The 16,788-nt window shown below is 41.2% G+C and overlaps 1 protein-coding gene across 4 annotated transcripts in view; it reads right to left on the reverse strand.

The window, feature by feature from the left end:
* The window catches only part of DDHD2 (DDHD domain containing 2), a 42,660-nt gene that overhangs the window by 5,222 nt on the left and 20,650 nt on the right, over positions 1-16,788 (reverse strand). For all 4 annotated transcript variants that reach the window (XM_063448418.1, XM_063448419.1, XM_063448421.1 and 1 more), the window contains 7 exons: positions 16,634-16,775; positions 14,240-14,448; positions 13,693-13,763; positions 13,460-13,576; positions 9,052-9,147; positions 8,149-8,247; positions 4,016-4,171 (listed from right to left, as the gene is read on the reverse strand). In XM_063448418.1, coding sequence (XP_063304488.1) covers positions 4,016-4,171; positions 8,149-8,247; positions 9,052-9,147; positions 13,460-13,576; positions 13,693-13,763; positions 14,240-14,448; positions 16,634-16,775 — 890 coding nt within the window. The remainder of the gene's footprint in view (positions 1-4,015; positions 4,172-8,148; positions 8,248-9,051; positions 9,148-13,459; positions 13,577-13,692; positions 13,764-14,239; positions 14,449-16,633; positions 16,776-16,788) is intronic.

The following is a 16,788-nucleotide window of genomic DNA, read 5'->3' on the forward strand; positions in this document are numbered from 1 at the left end:
ATAACAGGGTAGAATAAAAACAGGATGGTCGTAGGATATACATTTCAGTAAATAAATACATTGATCAGATTTCAAAAAGCTGTACACAAAGTATGTTAACTCTACATTCCTGGACAGTATTTTAGATATTATGGTTTGCTCCCCAAAACTCATTGTATACGTACATAAAAGTGGAATATAGTTTCCTATGAGTTTTATGTTTAGTTATCTCTATATTTAGCAAATGGGTATTTCCGAGGTGTGAAAATCAAAATTAAATGTAGAAATTAACACCTCATTACCTTGCACCTGAATTACTCCATTTTAGCTTACTATCAATTATTGTTTTAAACTTTGTTCTTTGTATTTTCTCTCTATGCTGACTGCTAAGAACATTTAAATGGAGAATTGCAAGAAAAAGGTTAACATAAATCATATATTTAGTCTCAGTTCTCTCACCCAACCCTCATCTTCTTTTCTATGGCTCCCTCTTTTCTCACCACCCTTTCTCACTCTTGTTTTTTTTTGTACTTTTTTTTTTTTTGTAAATTCTTTATTTTTCGGTGCGATGTCAGGGGTACAAACATAGTATGGTGTGCCACAACAGCATATACAAGTAATATTCACATTTTCCAAAACATTCTACCGTTGAGGTCGAGTCGTCTTGTGCACCTTTTTTAATATATCCGTCTGTTTGGTTATAGCGCGTTTACTGTCTCTATCAGTGATGGGTTTGTGGACTATGGCAAGTCGCGCCTTAGGTTGGCGCCTGAAAGGTAGTAAGTCTCTGGTAGGGGGTGAGCTCTGTGAAGCCACCCGTCTCTAGGAGTGACATTGTGTGTGCTTACTTTCGTCTGCGTGAGAGTGGTGGGTGGGGTGGGGCGTGATGGTCCATGTCTAGCTGGGGTACAGTCAGGGTTGACTGTTTGGAGTTGTTAGTCTGCCCCTTTATGTCAGTCTAGTGGAATTGTGTGTGGTACTCTCTCATTTAACCTACCCTTTGTCCCCAGGGTAGTAGGGGGGGGGGGGATGTAAGCGTCATGGTGCTGGCCAGCCTTCTTATTACTTCTGGTTGTCTAGCCTGTCTATGTGAGGCACCGTCCGGGGTGCGTCGACTTAACCTTTTTCTGCACATTTAACTATAAAGAGCGTTAGTGTTAAGGAGGGAGAAGAAAAACAACCAAATAAAGATAAACATAAAAGCAAAACTGAGAAACACAATTATACGTTGTCCACAGCTGTCGGCAGGGGATGTGAGCAAAACTTTCCTGCCAAACATTACACCAAGGAAAATCTGTTACGGTAAGTATTGTCCCGGTACAGGAGTTTAGTCCGGTCTTCGGGCTCTTGGAGTTCTGGGCTCAGGTGGTAGATTGGAAGCCGCTGTGTCTGAGAGTGCATGGTGGGACCCTTGGTTGGCTGCGCTCTGTGGTGGTAGGCCCAGTGCCGCGAGTAAGGCGGGTATGTCCGCTGGGTCCGTGGCTTTAAATGAGTTCTCCTCCTTGGTAATCCACAAGGACCTTGGTGTTGCCCATCTGTATGTGAGGCCTGCTGTCTGTAGGATCTTCGTCAAGGGCTGCATAGATTTTCTCCACAGCATTGTGGCTCTGCACAGATCTTGGAAGAATGATATGTGGCTGCTTTCAAATTTGTAAGGGGTTTGTCCCTTCAGTGCCGCTAACAGGGTGATCTTGTCAGTCATTGTTTGACAGCGGAGTATTATGTCGCGTGGTGCTGCGGCTGGGGCTTGTGGTGGTTTTGCTATTCTATATACCCCATCAAAGGTAAAGCGCTTGGCTTGTGTCGCCGTCAGGAGGGAGGCTGCCAGTCGCCGCACGTAGTGCGGTAGTTCTTCTAGGAGGATGGATTCTGGTACTCCCCGTATTTTGATGTTTTTCCGTCTTCCCCTGTCGTCTAGTATATTCATCTGTTTGTTTGTGTCTGTTTGGGTCGCTTGTAGATGTTGGACCTGGTCTCTCAGAGCCTTTAGGTCTATTCTAAGGTCAGATATGTCTTTTTCATTGTCATGGGTGCGTACCTTAACGGCCTGAACCTCGGTAGTGAGGACCTCTAAGTCTGCTTCCCACATGCTCCTGAGGTTGCGCTGTAGGCTAGTGAGCATCTCCTGAATGTCTTGCTTAGATGCCGGAGTTGGTACCTCTTGCGTGAGTTGTTGTTCGCCTCCAGACCGTGTTGGGCTCTGTCGTGAGGCCTGACCGCCTGATCCCGCGGGTGAGGGGTCTTGCGGGGGTGAGTGATCCCGGGAGCTCGCCGCCATGACTGAGGCCGGGGTTTGCAGCATCTGGCTGATGTCGCGCTGGGTCCCGCTGTGGCCCGCCGGCGTTTTATTGGATCTCCTGCCCATCCCTGCAACAGTGTGAGGTTCAGGCTGGGCTAGCAGCAGTGCTGCCGTGTCCGGGTCGCTCCACTGTGTGAGGCCGCCTAAGGTGACTAGAGGCTGGCTGCTCACGTGGTAGGCCTTGGTGCCGCGGTTGCGGTATTTCTTACTTTGGGGCTGAAAAAAAGGCATCGGCCGCTTCAGGTTTATGTGCCGATGGCGATGCAGGCGTTGGTTAGGTCGTGAGAGGTAGGATGCCGCTGATATTTAGTCGATTGTAATTTCGCTGGTCGGAGCTGTTGAATATGGCGACCGCTCCGTTGCGCTGCTAGGCTCCGCCCCCCTTTTTGTACTTTTTAACGCTTTCCATACATCCATGCATACGCAGACTTGCTGCCTCCTGTTTCATATTGACCGTTTCACAAGTACAGCCACACAGTTCACTTCGGACCCTCAGATTAACCAGTCCCTTTTGCTTCGTGACAGTCTTCCGGTCTATGTGACCTTATCCAACAGTCTAAAATGTCTTCCTTCTTTGGTTTTATAGCTATTGTGTATCTTGTTTTTACTTTGAAAACAAAAATTGTTGTGGGATGGCTAGAATAGAAAGGGAGATATGAAAGAGTGAAATAACACTTCATAAAAAAAATAATTGTTTCGTCCTTTGAATATGAAACCGGTCAGAGCCAAGTCTGCACCGTTGCTTCTGCTATTTTGCATTTTGGACATCCAGTGATGTTTTCTCCCCACCAACCCAGATTTCTCCATGGACATTATACAGGATCCAGACCTGCCATTTGCAGGAGGAAAAGACTTTGTCTTTTTAGTTGTTGGGGGTCTGCTTCATCACAATGCTTTTTCAGTGCTTCATATTTTGTATGAGCAATGTATAGGCAGCACATTTGTGATTTGTGAGATTTTACACCGTGTAGCTTTTTTTTTTGCTTCAAGTGAATTAAAAGTACTGAAGATTGTATACACTTAGAGCTAATACAAACATACAAAATAAAGTTCATTGGGCGGCAATAACTATAGTCCTCATCAGCCCCAAAACACTTGGATATTAATTATTAGATCAGCTTAGTACTCAGAGGGTATGTTCTATTTCTTTACAAAGTGTGGTGTCACCTTTCATATATCCTCTTTATTATAGCCATCCCACAACAATTTGTTTTGACATTTAATATATTTTCCAGGTTTTAGAGTAAGCCTGTTGTTGTTGAAGACATTTTGTTAAGGGTGTGTGTATCATTTATTCTCTGTATTTGTTTTTTACATTTCACTTTGTTTTGGAATGTGCATGATACATTCTTACATACTATTGTGCATGTTCCACTTCATTCTCTTGAATAAAGGTTGAAGAAAAAAAAAAAAAAAAATTGTAGGTAATTCTCAATGTTTACTCAATGATGTAAATTCCAGAAGTGACACTTCCTATTTAGCCCCTCTGATTGGATGTACAGTTTGGCTATCCAAACAGTGGTCCCTAAAGAGTCACAAAGTACCATAACAACCACTGAACACTACATAGGTTATGATGCATAATATGCCCCTTATTTAAACACAGTTGTTTATTTAAGCTCTTTAATAAGTCATTTATGTCAAAGAAGTATTTTATCTCCTCTTTTACCATCCAACATGTCTCCAGAAGCTACATGCTGTTTACACATGCCATGTCCAAAAAAGCAAAACACTTACTGGGTGATAAATATTGAAGAAGCGTTTACATGTTGGGAATTGGTACTTGGGATCAATTCTCTTCAATCCCCTTACAGTCAAGAACATACCAATAGGGGATCCCAAGGCAAAGAAGATTTCAGGTGAGAAATTGAGCTGCGGATATGTTACAGACACCTGAAATAATAGGAGTTAGGTTTTAAAACAAAGTTAAAGGAACACAAACATGTATTCCTGACCCTATAGTGTTAAACTCACCATTTAGGTTGCTTGCCCCCTTAAAAATAATTTAAACTCCTTATTTCTAGCGCCACACAGGTCCGCTGGCGCTGGCCCCGCTCCCTTGGTGATATCATCAGAATTGCTGATTTTTAGCCAATCCAATGCTTTCACACTGTTTTGGCCAATCAGCACTTCCTCAGAGAGATGCATTGAATCAATGCATCTCTATGTGGAAAATTCAGCATCCCCATGCAGAGCGTGGAGACGCTTAACGGCAGTGCTGCCTGCTGTGCAGCACTGAGCCAGGAAGCACCTCCAGTGGCCATCTGAGGAGTGGCCACTTGGAGGTGTCCCTAGGGGCAATGTAAACATTGCCTTTTCTCTGAAAAGACAGTGTTTGCATGAAAATGCCTGCATACAATGATTATACTCACCAGAACAACATTAAGCTGTAGTTGTTCTGGTGACTATAGTGTCCCTTTAAGTGGATGGGTGCTACGAGTCCAGCAGCAAACAAAAAAAAAAAAATTTGTAATAAAGCCTGCATCTAATTTAGAGGCTCCCTCCCAAACACAATTCTCAAGTAACACTGCTGTACTGGTTTGCGGACTAAACATGTATTAGCAAGCCATGAGCAAACCTGGACTAGTCACACTTACAAACACCTGGATAACTACATGTATATTAAATATGAAGATGAAATACATTTTCCTGATCAATCATGGCAGCATTTACTCATGGGTTAGCTCCTCCCCTCACAGCAGAAAGGACAGGAAACAGAACTCTGAAACTGGTATAAATAGATCCTCCCCCTTCCCATCAGGCAGTCTTTTTTCCTGTCCTTCACAGCAGTTTGGAAGGAGTCTGCTTATGCAGGCCTAGTTTTTTCTTTTATGCTCACCAGGCAATATTTTTGAAGCCCTGCCGGGGTTCAGCCTCTAAGCCCTGAAGACCCAGCAACGCACTATTGTAAAAGTGGCTAGACTGGGTACCCCCTTTAGTGACCGGGGGTCGGACCCAACCTCTCCCTCAGGGGATGAAAATGGTCCACTGCATGCCAGGGTTCAGCCTCTTATCCCTGAAGACCCAGCAACAGGCTGCCTACATGAAGCCAGGCCAGGGTTCAGCCTCTTATCCCTGAGGACCCAGCAAACAGCACATCTGTAAAGGTTGCCAGCCTGGGTTCCTACTTCAGCAACCAGGGGTCTGTCCTATCTCAACAATTACCTGACTGGTTTCTCTGGTATATTTCTTTTCTTTCTTAAATCTAATTTAAAAGCTGTTAATATTGGCCTTTTCTTTCACCTACTCTGAAAAATTCTCCTGGTCTGGTTTATACATTTTATTCAGTATTCTCCTTTATTACTTGGGGACCTGAATGTTTGGCAATCCCTTAAGTATATGTCAGGGGTGGCATGCTTTTGATTCTTAAGGAGTTAATGTTCAGAATTTTCTCACAGATTCCCCTGTTGTGAAGGGGAACATTATAATTTCCTTTCTGCAATAAAATGTATTCTTTTAGGCTCATATGCTCCAGGGGACTTTGATACTGAGTATTGCAAGTATTTTAATTGACATTGGAAGGTCTTTCCAGTTCCTAGACCATTCTACCAGGCTTACTATTTCTGATAAAATTCACCTGCTACCAGAACAATAGAGGAAATCCCTGAACACGTAGTTCCATTATGGACCTCTCTTCTGATATCCATGGGGATTCTTCTAGGTGTCCTTTATATCTGGAATTTGCAACCAATGTGTGACTTTAAGTGGTTGATTCATCCTGCATATTATAAGGTAATGCAGCTTGCTGATGACAAACATTTGACTGATTTTTACATGGTCTCTGTACCTAGATCGGTATAAGTTATGGTCACTTCTAACATTGCATTGATTTAATACTTGTGGATTATATGCTTGGTTTGGTGTTGATATCTTGCAGATAAAACCAACCGCTTATTATCACCACAGGCTCTGCCATAAGTACTTCGTCACTATCTGAAGATAAGGTAAGAGTAAGTGTGCGATTGTTGGTTCTCATAAGGATAACTGAATATCTTCTACTATCCTGCTTATGTCTGTTGCCACAATGCATCATGTGCCTATTGCATATCTCCTACTCAGGTTGCACAACAGTCTCTAATAAATTTGATTATGCTCTTTGGCATAATCTCTACTATTTACAACAATATGTTTATCTTTGAATGTAGGTACTGATGTGGTTGGCCTACATTGCCTACTTATAATTTAGTAGTTACCACAAATTCTACGGTTCATACCGATATTCCTTTTTTCCTCAACTAATCTGTATATGATTCTTTTTGCCTTTGCCTAGTAATGTTATTGGTTTATACCTCTCCTGTAACTGATCATTACTGTATCAATTCATCCACGGTGTGTAGTATTGTTGTGAGTCTGATTTTGCAATTTATATTCATTGTTGCAGTGTTTTTCATAACCGGCTCTTATTTCTCTACTAGGCTCTGCCTCTTTCTGACAGGCAGATATTGATTTGTTTCCTGTATCTACAGGTAAGTAGTTCACTAGGCAAGAGGACGCAATGTGAATTGCCTTTGATAAAAACATCCAGAAAGTAGTGTAATTCTCCCACGTTAAATAGCATGGTGTGACTGTAATCATCCAACAGTGTCTGATTGTTCCAGTATGATTTCTGGAAGTTAACGGTTTCTCAAGGTTCTGATTTGATGATGCCATCCATTTGGTTTTAAATTTATATCAGAGAAGGACATTATCCTTTCTTGTTGACATAATAGATCTATAATTTCTAGACCGTGTCTGGGTTTCATGGAGGTTCTCTAGACTAGGCTATCATGGCCTTAAAACCTATTTGGCTCTATGTTTATTCAGGATATTTCAGACATTTGAATGCCAGGAGGTTGCTGACCTTGCAGCCTCTAGGGTAAATTGACTTTTCTGAGCAGATTTTTTGGCAATATCCTATTGATTGCTTGTTTGGCTTTTTTTTTAAAAGTCTTCTAAGGTTTATGCAGCTCAATAATGGTTTTTATAGCTATTAGCTGTTTTGAACTCTGTCCCTCCCTCGATATGTATACTGCTTGGGTAATCCCCATGAGTAAATGCTGCCATGATTGATCAGGAATAAGGAAAATTGTTTCATACTTACCGTAATTTTCTTTTCCTGATCATTATTCATGGCAGCATTACGTTCCCACCCATATACTATAAGAGTTGTGAAGCTAGTTACAAAGACTGCCTGATGGGAAGGGGGAGGATCTATTTATACCAGTTTCAGAGTTCGGTTTCCTGTCCTTTCTGCTGTGAGGGGAGGAGCTAACCCATGAGTAAATGCTGCCATGAATAATGATCAGGAAAAGAAAATTACGGTAAGTATGAAACAATTTTCCTTAATCTTGCTAAATATCCTGACTGGGATTATTTTTATTTTTGGAGGTAAAAATAAATGCCCATAAACCTTGTTTAGCTACACAACAGGAAATTAACTGGCAAAGGCAACTGTAAATACCACAGAAGTAGCCGTTAGAAAGGTCTGCAATGCAGTGAATGTAAATACTCTCAACACTAAAGCAGTCATTCAAATGTTTTCCATAGAAATTCATTTAAAATGGCAGCCATATACTGTGTATTACAGGAGGCCACTTATTTGTAGCTGCCATTGTGAGTAGCATCAAGGAAAAGAGACGGTAAAAAAGGAGACTATGTGGGCACTTTCAGGATTTTGTTCACATTAATTTAAAACATTAATCAATTATCCACTCCAACCTGGAGAGTCATTTAAATAATTTTACTTAAAATTTAAATAGAAGGTGGAAAGCCATCTACCTTAAAACAAGCACTCATCAGATTGTGATTCTGCTCTCAGCACTATATTCATTCAAAATTAACTAAAACTAGTTATTTATTTATTTTTTAAAAAGGGAAAGATTGTTTCTTACCTGTCCGATCCCAACATCAAAGCACTCATAATTTACCATATTGAGAGTACTACCCGATGCCAGTGGAGGCTGCTTGAGTTCAGACACAGAGGTTATGCCCTGTAACAAGAAACCAGAGTCCTGTGAATACAGAAAGCAAGATATCCTGTGCATGCATATAAACCATTTGTCTCTCTAACCAAGCACATGTTCTTTTTTTTCCCTTCCCTTTAATTCATGTCAACAATCCACCCTGTGTGCAACATGCCTTCTTCTAAATGCTGCCCACGGGTCACTTGTCTAAACTCTACCTTCTTTAAAACAGCCAAACATTCACCTCCCTCCCCTGTGTGCAAGAAGAAGCAAACTTAATGCTGGAATCATTCCTGCACAACAATAATTACATATCCGAGCATAATACCTACCATCCTAATAAAAGTCCTGGCAGGGTTATTCTCTAAACTGAGAATTGTAGAGAACTAAAAGTGTAATTATATAAGGCATCTACTCAGACCTAAAATCTACAATTATGTTGTCACTTTTCCAGAAGTTTTAGATTTGTGAATAATTCCAATGGACTTATGCCTCAGTATAAATGGGCAGAGGCTGTTAAAAAATACCTTTTCTTGACATAGTGTTTTATTCTGATGTGGAGGCAATGCAAGCATATTCCTACCTTACCAGTTAATGGGACATTCTGGACACCATCACAACTTCATCTCAATGAAGTCGTAAACAGTGTACGAAAAATGCTCTGTATGTACATTGACATGAAGTCAAGGATGCGCAGAGTTGTCCTTTAAATGTTGTGTTTACATTTTTAATGAACAAACAGGATAATGGATAGGAGTGAAACATGTAGGAAGGAAGGGTGAAAAAGAATGAAGGACAATCCCTAAATTTAGGATGGAAGCAGTGGGTTACCTGAAGGCCACCTCTGTGTTTTACATATTGAATGATTTTCCTACGAGGACCTAATGGGATTCCCAAATCTACCAGATCCTGTTCTGAACATAGAACCTAAAATCAAACATAGCACAAGTAAAACAATGTGTTAAATATATGCAACTGTGTAGGGTGTAACCAATAATGAACACTTTATATATGTGAATTTCTATATTAATTTTGTTTTATTTATACTTCTAAAAAAATGAGAATAAGAGCCACTAGAGGCTCTTCTGCCTTAAGAGATATAAAAATAAAAGGTCTTTATGTTCTGTATTATCATCCTCCTGCTGATCACTATAAATAGTATATATATATATATACACACACACACATAACATAGAATGTGACAGCAGATAAGAACCATTCGGCCCATCTAGTCTGCCCAATTTTCTAAATACTTTCATTAGTCCCTGGCCTTATCTTATAGTTAGGATAGCCTTATGCTTATCCTACGCATGCTTAAACTCCTTCACTGTGTTAACCTCTATCACTTCAGCTGGAGGGCTATTCCATGCATCTACTACCCTCTCAGTAAAGTAATACTTCCAGATATTATTTTTAAACCTTTGTCCCTCTAATTTAAGACTATGTCCTCTTGTTGTGGCAGTTTCTTTTAAATATAGTCTCCTCCTTTACTGTGTTGATTCCCTTTATGTTTCTATCATATCCCCCCTGTCTCGTCTTTCCTCCATGCTATACATGTTAAGATCCTATTACCTTTCCTGGTAAGTTTTTTATCCTGCAATCCATGGACCTGTTTAGTAGCCCTTCTCTGAATTCTATCTAAAGTATCAATATCCTTCTGGAGTGAGGGTGTGCTCACAGGTCTTTCCCAAAAATCTGCAGTGTTTAATGTGTTACAAAAATTACATCTGTGCTCCAAATAATCTGCGTTTTGACCCCATTCGGGTCTTTTTCAATATCAACAGATACAATGCAAATAGTAGCTGAAAATTCAGCAATAGCGAGAATAAATTCACCATGATGAGTGTGACGTTGCCCCTCCAGGCCTACAATGGCTAGTAACTTTTAGAACAGAATCTTTCAACCGCACTTTTTAGGATACCCACAAAAACAAAATGACAAGAAGATTTTCCATAATTTTTGCAGATTTATATTAGAAAATAATTGAATGTGGCATATTAATGTTACAATGTTAATATTACAAGAGGGTATAAAATCCCTTACCGGAGGCGGGGCTTAGCAACCGAGGCGAGCGGTCGCACTGATCGAGAGCTCCGAGGCCCAAGCGAGGAAAACGGGCAAACAATCAGCCATCCGGCTACCAAACCACGGCAAAAGCCCTCGACACACACCCCAACACCATGGGGCGCAAAACCGGAAAAAAAAAATCCGGGGAAAATCAACCCGGGACTCACCATAGGAGACATGTGGCGGCAGGCCCGAGGCACAAACGAAGCCAACATGGCGACACTCCACGGAGGCTGTTCGGATTTTTCCGATGACCTCTCAGGTGAGGAATACCTACCGACTCACACTACCAGACGTCCCTCGCCACCGACCAACCCCCCACAAGACTCCATGCCAGTGACAGTGGCGATCCTTCAGCAAATGCTAGCCGACCACCACAAGGACTTCCACAAGGAGATCACTGCGCTGAGGGGAGACCTAAAGGGGGTGACGAACCGCCTAACCACCATAGAGAACCGAACCGAAACGCACGCTGAGGACATAAGGGACCTCCAACGCACCGTGCAGGAGCTGCAGCTGCGGCTACGCTCTCACGACCACCGCATGGCCGAGAACGAAGATACCAGGCGGCGTAATAACTTGAAAATCAGGGGGCTCCCAGAGCACGCCACAGATGCGGACCTGCCGCAAACCGTCAAAAGCCTACTCGCAAAGATAATGCCACCAGCACAGGCAGAGCGCATCCGCCCAGAGCGCATTTTCCGGGTCCCCAAGTCACCAAAGGCGCCCACTGGATCAACTAGAGACACCATAATAGCATTCCGGAATAGCTCCGACAAGATGGCGATATTGGACGCCCTGCGGGGTAAGGCGCCTCCACAACATGAGGGCAAAGATATACATTTCTACGCAGACCTCTCCAGCAATACCCTAGCTTGGAGACGGTCCCTCCAACCACTCACCGCCATCCTCCGCAAAAAAGGCCTCGGCTACCGCTGGCGGCCGTCTCACACCCTTGCGGTCCAACAGGGTCCTGAAATACACCGCATACGTGACTTAAGTGACGCGACGCCACTCCTGCACTCCTTAGGCCTAACTATGGACTCCCTCACACCACCGATCCAGCAGAACCAATCCTCCCCGCAACATCGATGGGACCCAGCCAGGACTGTCCCATTTGTCCCACAAGGCCTAACCCCGGACTCTTACGCTACCATCACCACCTGAACGGAGACGGGTGACCGCATGGTCTGCCGGTCCCTACAACCAGCACGCATATGGAGGTCGACGTCTAACGGCTCAATCCAGCACTCTCGACCACCGACTGCCATCTTCAACGCATTCACCGCCCCGGAGCCTTATACAGGGTTGGCGCACAAGGAACAGTGACACTTGGACTGAACAGTACTGCACCCGTGGGGCGCCTCCCCAACCCTAGACCCAACTATTGTTATGTTTTTGTTCTCATCAACCCTGCCTCCGACCCCGGCTTGCAGGCACAGCACATAGAGCCGGCATCGGCTGACTGAATCGAATTGCACCAAGGACATTGTTCTCACCGTGCTGACACCACGTAGTTTACATTTAGGTTTAAAGTATTTATTTTAATTTTTTTTCTATTTCATCTATGATGCTGTTGCCTCAGACGAAACTTGCACCTAATATTTTGCAGTGCAAACAAGCATTGGTAAGGTTGAACAAGCCTGTATCTCTCACGTTATTACCAGATCGACGAATGGTCCCAGCCTGTTTACAGCTTAATTATACACTTTAAGTTGATGTTATACTGCATTAAATGACCTTGCCTGCCTATATTACATATTATAAAATTGTGCCTGTTTAACAAGAACCCCGCACGTTAAGCGAGAGCACCTCGAGCCTGCCTGTAACATTTTGTACACGGCAAACATAATACAATTTAAAAAATAACTGCTATGTCACACACCTATAACCCTAAGCATAACCATAATTACCATACGCTTGTATAACTAAGCATCAACACTGTTTTATTAATGCATCAAAGCTTGATATTCTCAATTTAAATCTTGTTTTTTATGCTATTTTGAACCATGCGAGCTTATCCTTTGTAATTGTTTTATGCCTGCTTTCAGTTTAAACTCTATCTAACTAGACTAGCACCATTAGCCGGTGTACTAATGCACCTCCCTAAAGAAGCTGAGCCAGCCTGCCTGATACTCATGTAATCCGCCCCACCGTCTACACTGTATTACTCACTCGGTAGGCACAGGAGCAAGTTATTATTTTCATTATCTTTTAGTACCTTGTAGGCTTTAAAGTGTGATCTTGCCTAACTTAAATGCTAGCCACCTTAACATGACTTACCTGCACTTAATGTTGAGCTATTTACGATTTGTTCCTATCGTCCTGTTTTACATTTGTTTAATTCATTTAACTCCTGATGATTCAATCGCTTAGTGTAAACTACCATTTTGACTGTTACTTTATGCGTGCTATTAATCTACTGAAAAGCCTGCTTAATATAAAATATAAAATGAGGCTGTCATTTGTAGGAGATGTACTACTGTGTTAAAGCGATCCCACTCTGTACAAATACTGTGCATCCCCTCTTCTTTATTCTGTACCCCATTTAACTCCTGCCTCAATAAAAGAAAGATTGACAAAAAAAAAAATCCCTTACCAAAGCCTTAATTAGCACTCAAAGGTGGGAGATGAAAAATAAGAGAAGCTGGGGAAGCTTCTGAGTAGATGTGATACCTGTTCACTTTGTAGGTTTTTTTCCCCCTACTCACCCCTATTGTAATTGATATTCTTACGTGGGTATCCTAGAGAGTGTGGTTGGAGGATTCTGTACTTTGCATCTAGTCATCATTTGTGGTACTATTGTAATCACCACCTAGCACGTGCAGCCGAATGATCAGGACAAAGTGAGTAATCATACAAATTTTTGAATTCCTCATATTTTGGGTAGCGGTAAGTATACCTCTTCATTCTCTGGTATCAAATAAAGCAACTTTAAGGCCTTGTTATTGATATTTTTAGCCCTAAGAGATGGAATAATTGTATTAGATTCAGAGTCAGATACCCTACCTTTACAATTCATTTTTTATTTTAATAATCTAATTAGCAGATCCCCGCAAAGGGTGCTAGAATCCTTTCAATGGGCCTAGTTGCACTAACATGGTTATTTACACCACCTGCTAATTGGAGAATGACAAACAATAAAACACGATCTAGATTAGGCCGCAATTACCAGGGCATCCAGGTCTATCTTCTCCTGCTCAAACACAGTAAGGAATTCGGTGAGCCCCAGCTCCTGCAAGACATTGTCTAGCGCCTGCTTCTTTTCCGGGGGACTTGCTCCTTCAGCCTCGGTATACAATAAGACAAAGTACAAAAGAGTATAAGAGGAGATAAATACCATAGCTAAATGGTAAGGTTCCCACATTTTAGAAAAGACTAGAGTTCAACATAATTACTAATTACCTTTGTTTGGACAGGATTGTTTGGTGTGGAGTCATGCTGGTTAGTGAGTAAGTCAAACATAATGAGTGAACCTATGTAAAGGAAAGATCAACTGTTTAGGTGCTTAAAAATGTATACAAGTCCCTCTCAAAACTACAGGTATGCATCATCCAAAGTGATCAGCAGAACAGAAAATCTATTCAAAACACAGCAACCTACAGACTACCAGGCACACAGAACATTTTATGGGTGTAAGCAGGCTGTCTTAACTGTGGTTCACTAGATAAGCTCTTTGAATACGGTCTTATATTTTCAAGCCTTTAAGGTATAACTTCTATAGTTTGAGGAGTCAATTACTTCTACTAAACATGCATTCTTACCTCTATTATCACATACACATACTTTCATTTTTTTAACACCCTTTTTATTGGATGCTCCTATCCATAGAGATATCCATTTTTAGATATAGACCTTAATGAATCTATGATTTTTTTTTTTTTTTTTTAAATCTGGTTGGATATGCCTTATAGGATTTATGGACTTATCGGACATATGGACTGAAGCATACCAAGGCTGTGTCCAGTCACAGATACATGTCCTTTAAATGTTGGGTTCCTCTGCTGGAACAGCTGGTAGAGCCGGTTCATCTCCCCACACACAGTGTCCACAATAGTCTGACAGTACGTTGGACTGTTGTAAAAGAAGAGGTCCAGTAGTGTCTCATTGGTGAAGTGACGGAGGATACTGATGCTGGGGAGTGTAATCCTCTTGATGTCACTGAAGGGAAAAGAAAAATCAGAAAAATACATATCTATACAGATGATTCAAGAACACACAACAACCTATATATGCAATTAAAGGTACACTATAGTCACCTGAACAACTTTAGCTTAATGAAGCAGTTTTGGTGTATAGAACATGCCTCTGCAGCCTCACTGCTCAATCCTCTGCCATTTAGGAGTTAAATCCCTTTGTTTATGAACCCTAGTCACACCTCCCTGCATGTGACTTGCACAGCCTTCCATAAACACTTCCTGTAAAGAGAGCCCTATTTAGGCTTCCTTTATTGCAAGTTCTGTTTAATTAAGATTTTCTAATCCCCTGCTATGTTAATAGCTTGCTAGACCCTGCAAGAGCCTCCTGTATGTGATTAAAGTTAAATTTAGAGATTGAGATACAATTATTTATGGTAAATTACATCTGTTTGAAAGTGAAACCAGTTTGTTTGTTTTTTTCATGCAGGCTCTGTCAATCATAGCCAGGGGAGGTGTGGCTAGGGCTGCATAAACAGAAACAAAGTGATTTAACTCCTAAATGACAGTGAATTGAGCAGTGAAATTGCAGGGGAATGATCTATACACTAAAACTGCTTTATTTAGCTAAAGTCATTTAGGTGACTATAGTGTTCCTTTAAAGAGACTCTCCAAACACCATAACGACAACAGTGTAGTTTCTTAGGGTCAAGGAGAGACCTTAATTAAAAAACAATTTCAACGAGTTTTTCAGAAGTCTATCGCTTCTGCAGGGAAAGTCAAAATGAGGAATATTTATATGGCTGCGCTGAACTTCTGCAGCCCTTCCAGTGGTCAAATTACTACAGACACTACCAATGAAGCAGAAAGAAGGTGCCAAGTAAACACAAGTAGTTATCACCAAATGGAAACATTCTGTAGTTTAGAAATGCAGCAATTACCACGAATCTTATGGGTTTATTTATTTGCATAGAAAAAAAAAAATAACATAAATATTGATTTCTACGTAATTAAACTTAATACTGCAATATGGACATGTATTATGCTGCCTTGTTGATCTAACACCAGTGCAGCTAACAGAAACACAGTCAGCGATTTGACTCTCTCACATATTAGCACAAAAGGTTTACACATTTAGGCTATTTTTGAAAAATAAACCTTACAGAAGTAAGAGGTTCAAGGCATTACATCAGCACATTGTTATTAAACATATTAAAAATGATAACGTAAAAATCTTAAAGGTAGAGAAATTACATTAAAAGATCACAGTGTTTGTGATGATCATTGCTTTTCCATACCAATAAAAAAAAAAAAAAAAAACACCACATAATGCATATACGGGAAAATTATTTTTCCCTTAATTTTTTTCCCCTGTGTAAACAAACACACACACACAAAAAGACAACAATGAATAGTGATATAAGAGGAAAGTATTAAAAGTTTGTATTTTCAGATACATATTGAAAATTAGTAAGCTTCAGAGCACAACCACACATTAACACAACCCTGTGCAAACAAGATTATTAATGCAAAGATCCAGGATAAAGATTAAGTAACGTTTTCAGGCACCTGCAGCACTGGCTCACAAATGCACATGTAGCAGATTTCTCCCATTAATTTTACGAATTTCATAAGTTTACAAATTTAATGCATTCTCCGAGAAGTTTCTTATTGCGAAAAATGTGTAAACCGAAATACGGTTTCCCATAGGAATGCATTGAAAACCAATAAATCCGTTCTGGAGGTCAGATTGAGCTGGCATGGGAACCAACCGACAATGCAGAACATACAGTAAAAGACATGCAAACGACAAAGCTCAGCTCCCTACCTTTAAACCTCTTGAGATATGCACCAAAAAAAGTTCCAAAAAGTCCCAAAACCACTGCAAAACATTTCCAGAAAGGCTACAACTCGATGCAAAAGCAGCTCCAACACCTCCACACTCGACGCCAGGTGCTACCCACAGATTCCAGCATGCACAGGGGCAGCGCTATAAACCTCCCAGGCGCAATGCATCCTGGGAAAACTTGCTTTGTATTTGAAAAAGATTGTAAACCGAAGCATTATTTTCAATGGATTTTCATTTGTAAACCGAAAATTATGTTAACCGAGGTAACACTGTATACCTGATTTTAATAAGGAAGTGAGAACACATTTATCCATCTAACTGCTTAGTTTTGTAATACTCTCATCACAAAATTCACACTTACTTGTCAACACCAGTAGCATCTGCATGAAGAGCACTGTGCCAGTCAACAGGGAGAAATTCCACACGCCCAATCAGGTCCTGGTCCAAAGCTTTCTTGAAGTGACCACGCAACAGCCTCAAGGACGCAAACCGAAAATCGTTCACTGAACCAAAATG

The sequence above is a fragment of the Pelobates fuscus genome, chromosome 3 (genome assembly GCF_036172605.1).
Source record: "Pelobates fuscus isolate aPelFus1 chromosome 3, aPelFus1.pri, whole genome shotgun sequence".
NCBI lineage: Eukaryota > Metazoa > Chordata > Amphibia > Anura > Pelobatidae > Pelobates > Pelobates fuscus.